This window comes from Taudactylus pleione, unplaced genomic scaffold, assembly GCF_031769625.1.
Source record: "Taudactylus pleione unplaced genomic scaffold, aTauple2 ptg000103l, whole genome shotgun sequence".
NCBI classification, from domain to species: Eukaryota; Metazoa; Chordata; class Amphibia; order Anura; family Myobatrachidae; genus Taudactylus; species Taudactylus pleione.
The window spans coordinates 651,279-657,934 of record NW_028284505.1 but is presented as its reverse complement, the minus strand read 5'-3'; the positions used below and the strand labels follow the sequence as shown (position 1 = coordinate 657,934).

Genomic DNA, 6,656 nt, shown 5'->3' with positions numbered 1-6,656 from the left:
TCCCGTCTGGGCAATAACTGTTCCCAATGGGAATCCGGATGCGAATGGTGTGGTGCCCACAAGAGATGTAGTGATGCATTGTCCTTGGACAAGAGCTGAGCTAAATTCCATAATGACTGACTTCCCTGACCCTAAGAAGGAATTAGCAAAATGCCAAAGATTTGTGAAAAATTTGGGTAATGCTCACGAGCCAACCAATAAAGATTGGCGAGTGGTGTTAAGGGCCTGTCTTCCGCACAATACCGATGTGAAAAAGTTTATCATGGATTGCGTATTGGAGGGAGATGGTCCCTTAACAGACGGGGATAACCAAGGTAACATTACCCGCATAATAACTCAATTGGGTGTATATTTTCCTGTAGTAGTTAACTGGAGTAAAATTTTCACCATAAAACAAAAAGAGAATGAATCTGCAGAAGATTACTGTACCCGAGCTCTGCAGACTACCGCCCAGTACACTGGGATAGAAGATATTAAAGATAGCACTCACCATAGGGAAATGGTCATCATGGTACTTATGGTCTTAAAGACAATCTGAAGACCCGAGTCCAAACATCTCTACCTGGCTGGAGGGGAGTTACTGTAGACACACTCAGGGAATCTGCTATTTAGCTCCATAAAAACATCCTCAAGAAGAGATAGACCCACAGCGAGAAGCTAATGGCTGTTAGCATTCAAGCTCTAGAAGGAATGAATATACCATCACAGCCACCAGACACTCATGCACCTGCACAGCTACACGCCCTCACCAATCCTACACCACCACAAACACAGCCCTACCCCACTTATCACACACAACCAGCGCTGCATTAAGGTCTGTGGGGGCCCCTATGTACCACCGTCCCCTGTAGTAATGCCCCTTATGCAGTGCCCCCAGTAGTGGTCCCCCTATGCAGTGCCCCCAGTAGTGCCCCTTATATAGTGCCCCCAGACCCAGTAGTGGTCCCCCCTATGCAGTGCCCCTTATATATTGCCCCCAGAAGTAGTTCCCTCTTATACACTGCCCCCCTATGCAGTGCCTCTTATATAATGCCCCAGTAGTGGTCCCCCTATATTGTGCCCCCAAACCCAGTAGAGTCCCTCCCCATGCAGTGCCCCTTATATAATGCCCCAGTAGTGGACCCCCTATACAGTGCCTCCAGTAGTGCCCCCAGACCCAGTAGTGTCCCCCCCTATGCAGTGCCCCTTATATAACTCCCCAGTAGTGGTCCCCCTATACAGTGCCCTCAGTAGTGCCCCTTATATAGTGCCCCTAGACCCAGTAGTGGTCCCCCCCATGCAGTGCCCCTTATATAGTGCCCCCAGAAGTAGTTCTCCCTTATACACTGCCCCCAGTAGTAGCCCACCCCTATTCAGTGCCACCAGTAGTTGTCCTATGCATTGCCCCCATGAAGCGGCCCCCCCTATGCAGTGCCCCTTACACACACACACAAAAAAACACAACTTACCTGAATCCCCGTCCTGACGCGACCGCCGCTGTCCGCTCAAGCTCTTCTCCTGCAGTATGGGAGAGACGGCAGTGTCATGACATCACTCCCATCATCACCCGGGGGGGGAGCCGGAAGACGGAGCTCATGAGTGAGCTCCAGCCGGCTCCCTCCGTTGAAGCAGCAGCCGATGAGAGTCTGAGTGACTCTCATTGGCTGCTGTAACAAACACACAGCTACCGCCGGCGGCTGTGTGTTTGTCACTGTGTAGTGAGGCCGCGCTCACTGCGTGATCTACACTACACTAGCGGAGGGGACACTAGCGGTGGGTGAAGCCACCGGCTGCACTGCTGCTAGTGGGGGCCCCTCTGTGTGTGGGGGCCCAGGGACGACCCCCCCTTAATCCAGCCCTGCACACAACCACAAAACCCATACTACCCTCAGCCACCATATTATCCTCAAAATTCTTACCCACACTCACAATCTTTCTCTACCGCCCAACCTATACAACGACCTTTTCCCCCACCCCACTCACGAAGGCGTTTTAACTGCAAACAAGTGGGACATGTAAGTAGGAACTGTAAGGTGAAGAAAGTAGGACCCCCTAACCAGGGTGTACCTAGATATCCATATAAGGGATATATGCAGAATGCAGGGAATTCTCCACAGTCACCTGCTCCAATTGTGGCCTTAACTGCTGTATTGGAGAGTGAGAGTCAATGATAGGGGTCAAGTCATACCTGTAGTCTACAACTAGTCAGGTTAACTGGAAGTACTAGGGAAGAACCGATGATGATGGTTGATGTAGCTGGTACTAAATATCCTTTTCTTGAAGACACAGGGGCAACTAGATCAGTGATAAAATCTCCAGCTAATTTACATGCAACCAGCGAAACAGTAACAGCAATGGGTGTAACGGGTAAAGTGCAACATTATCCTTTAACCAAATCTGCAGAGGTTACTATCAGGCCATTGCATACCAGGCATTCTTTTCTCCTGGCAACAGCGGCCCCTACTAACCTGCTGGGAAGGGATTTGTTATGTAAGATGGGATGTGTTATATATTGCACCCCTGATGGTATATTCTTAGATATCCCAGAGAGAGTGGCAAACGAAGTGAGGGATATATTGGACACTCCCCAAAGGTTAATGTATCATTCTACTGGTTCAGGTAAAAATCCATCTCAGGTAGATCAAATGTTATCCCAAATACCAGATTCACTTTGGACCAAAGATGGACAGGACAATGGATTGATGGCAAATGTAGCTCCCGTAATGGTAAATCTAAAAAGTGGTAGGCAGGGTCCAAAAATTTCCTAGTACCCGTTAAAACAGGAGGTAGAGATAGGGGTTTATCCCATAATTGAGCGGTTATTACAACAGGGAATTTTAGTCCGTACAGCAAGTGTAGCCAACAGTCCCCTCTTTCCTGTGAAAAAGAGTGGTGGGAGGGGTTATAGGCTGATACAAGACCTTAGAGGGGTTAAAAAGGTGGTAGAGACCCAATTTCCCTAAGTGCCGAATCCAGCTGTCATTCTCATGCAGATCCCACCAAATGCAACCCATTTCACTGTCATTGACCTCTGTTCTGCTTTCTTCTCTGTACCTCTTCATCCTGACTGTCCGTACCTATTCGCTTTTACATATAGGGGTGTACAATACACATGGACACGATTGCCCCAGGGCTTCATAGACAGCCCCAGTATCTTCTCCCAGGCCTTACACGACTGTTTACAATCTTTTCAACCTGCCAATGGATCTGTTCTAATACAATATGTGGACGATTTATTGTTATGTTCTGATTCGATAATGTCATGTTTAAATGATACTAAACTTTTATTGCTTCATCTCTTGCAAACAGGACACAAGGTTGCTAAGGACAAACTATAGCCATGCCAGTCCAGGGTTAAATACTTGGGACATTGCCTAACCCAGGGGTTACGACATCTGACCACTGATAGAATCCAAGCCATACAGACCATGACACTGCAGCAGAACCAACAGCAAATCCGTACCTTCCTGGGAATGTGTGGATACTGCAGAATGTAGATCCCAGGTTTTTCTATTTTGGCCTTACCATTACAGGACTTAGGACCTCACTCATTGTTTGCGCTAATTGTATTTAGATCACAGCGTGTACCTATCTGCTTTTTGGTGAATATCTTTTTGTGCTTTGGAAACACAATCAACGTCTGAAGAGCAATTATTTCTGGTGCGACTTATTACGCTAAATAGCGACATTTTAGAGTGTATAGATAGGTAGGAATCGATAGTGCCTTGAGGACCAGTTTGGGAACCACTACCATTAACTGTTGGTGTGCTGGGAGAGGTTGTGCCTCTCCTGCACTCACGCCCCCCCTTCCTCTCTCAGGGTGTGTGTGTACTGTCACCCATAGATCATTACCTAAAATACAACCCAGGTGTTTTTTTTACATTTTGGAGCAAGCTCTTGGACATTTATATGTGGAGAGAATTCTGTCTAGGTTATGTGCAGCTACTGGTAAGGCACTTAAAACGGGGGAAAGTCCACATTTTACATAAAAAATACACAAAAACCAACGTTCTTGACCCTTTACAAAAAAATATAATATTCTGTATATACAATAGTTGCAGAACCCTGTCACTGCTTGTACTGAGTTTAAACCAACAATCAACAAGCACAGAGTACGAGTATACAATATATAGTGTCTTGACCTGTATGGTTATACAAAACTTTTCAGAGGCCTAGAACCTTTAGCGGTGTCCACCTGGTGTTATACTACAGAGACCATAGAACAATAGCAGCTTCTCCACTACCATGTTATTCTCTTGATCAAGGAAAGTGGGTTCAGCCACCGGTGGGGTTCCTGAAGGTTGTCCGTCTCCGATGTATCAAGTATTTTGTTTTCTGTCCTTCAGCACCACTCTTGGTTACGTGTGCCTATAAGCCTTTGGTATAAAATATACATACAGACGTGTTGTAACATGGGAGTAGACCACGGAGCCATCTCAGCTGTAGATTTGGCCCCCCGGGAGTCACTGCTCTTTTCTTGGGGCATTTTGCTTGTTCAAAATCTTCATCAGTGATTTATTCATAAAAAAGGGTTTTTCAGCGGATCCGTCATTTCGCTCTAGATCTTCCACTAGGAGTAAAAATTGATACGAAGTAAGTGACCCAATGACAAGTAACTTATAGCGAGACCGCCAACGATAATATCAGGATGTGGTGGAGTCTCGTTACAATAATGTTTGTGTCATTTATTGTATTGAAACATTTGTCAGTCATGTAAATACAGTATAATCTAGACATACAGTATCTGATAGTATCCAATCACCACTCTCTGCTGCAACCATTCCCCACACAGAAAATACATCTGGGAATGTTTATAAAGGAGACATCCACTGGATTTACCTCTCTGTCACAATTGGTGCCATCGTCCCTGCAACTTACTTACTGTACTTTGCTGACCCAGGCAACCTGTAACCTGTATAAATTACTTGGTTTCAGAGTCAATGAGACATAACACAGCTGGTGATCTTATTTCATCTGCAAAAGAGTAACAAAACACTCTATCTATCTATCTATCTATCTATCTATCTATCTATCTATCTATCTATCTATCTATCTATCTATCTATCTCTCTTTCATACTCTATCTCAAATCTATCTAATATCTATCATATCTATCTATCTATCTCAAATCTATCTATCTATCATATCTCTCATATCTATCTATCTATCTATCTATCTATCTATCTATCTCATATCTCTCGATCTCATATCTATCTATCTCCCATATCAATCTCTCATATCTATCTATTTATCTCATATCTATCTATCTCTCATACTTTCTCTATCTCATATCTATCTATCCATCTCGCTCATATATATTTCTCTCTCATACTCACTCTATCTCATATCTATCTCATATCTACCTATCTATCATCTATCACATATCTATCTATCTCATATATATTTCTCTCTCTCTCATATCTATCTATCTATCTATCTCATATCTATCTGTCTCATATCTATCTATCTCATATATATTTCTCTCTCACATCTATCTCATATCTATCTATCGCTCATATATATCTATCTATCTTATATCTATCTATCTCATATATACCTTTGTCTCTCATATCTATCTCATATCTATCTTTCTCTCTCATATATATTTCTTTCTCTCATATCTATCTATCTCATATCTATCTTTCTCTTTCATATATATTTCTTTCTCTCATATCTATCTATCTCATATCTATCAATCTATTCTCATATCTATCTATTGCATATCGATCGATCTCATATCTATCGATCTCATATCTATCGATCTCATATCTATCGATCTCATATCTATCTTTCTCTCTCATATATATTTCTCTCTCTCATATCTATCTATCTATCTATCTATCTCATATCTATCTATCTATCTATCTATCTATCTATTTATCTCATATCTATCTCTCATATCTATCTATCTATCTCATATCTATTTCTCTCTCATACTCTCTCTATCTTAAATATATCTCACATCTATCTATCTTTCTCTCTCATATATATTTCTCTCTCTCATATCTATCTATTTATCTCTCATATCTATCTCTCATATCTATCTATCTATCCATCTGTCTAATATCTATCTATCTCATATCTATCGCATATCTATTTCATATCTATCCATCTCTCATATCTATCTAATCTATCTATCTAATATCTATGCCATATCTATCGATCTCATATCTATCTATCTAATCTATCTATCTAATATCTATGCCATATCTATCGATCTCATATCTATCTAATCTATCTATCTAATATCTATGCCATATCTATTGATCTCATATCTATCTATCTATATCTCTCATATCTATCGATCTCATATGTATCTATCTATCTCATATCTATCTATCTATCTCATATCTATCTATCTCATATATCTATCTCTCATATCTATTGATTTATCTAATATCTATCTCTCTATCTATCTATCTATCTCAGTGACAATGTGACATATGTGTGAGAATGGCAATATATAGAATACCTGCATAGATACCAGATAGATACTGGTCCCAGGTACAAATACAAAGTGATCTAGCAGACCCCATGCCTGTAATATAAATGGTGACCTTATGACAGCTTTGCTGCGATCCTCATGCTATAGGGCAGGGGTAAGCAACCTGTGGCATTCTAGCTGTTGTGGAACTATACATCCCAGCATGCCTGGTCACAGTTTTAGCATGCCCTAAC

General features: G+C 42.1%; 1 protein-coding gene across 2 annotated transcripts in view; it reads right to left on the bottom strand.

Annotated features, from left to right (window-relative positions):
• Window positions 1-3,882: 3,882 nt before the first annotated feature.
• The window catches only part of SLC44A5 (solute carrier family 44 member 5), a 233,355-nt gene continuing 230,581 nt past the window's right edge, over window positions 3,883-6,656 (bottom strand). Inside the window, exon 23 of one of the 2 annotated variants that reach the window (XM_088470761.1) lies at window positions 3,883-4,549. In XM_088470761.1, the coding sequence (XP_088326887.1) occupies window positions 4,443-4,549 (107 nt within the window). In that variant the 3' untranslated portion in view covers window positions 3,883-4,442. The remainder of the gene's footprint in view (window positions 4,550-6,656) is intronic. The other variant, XM_088470764.1, reaches the window with a different exon arrangement.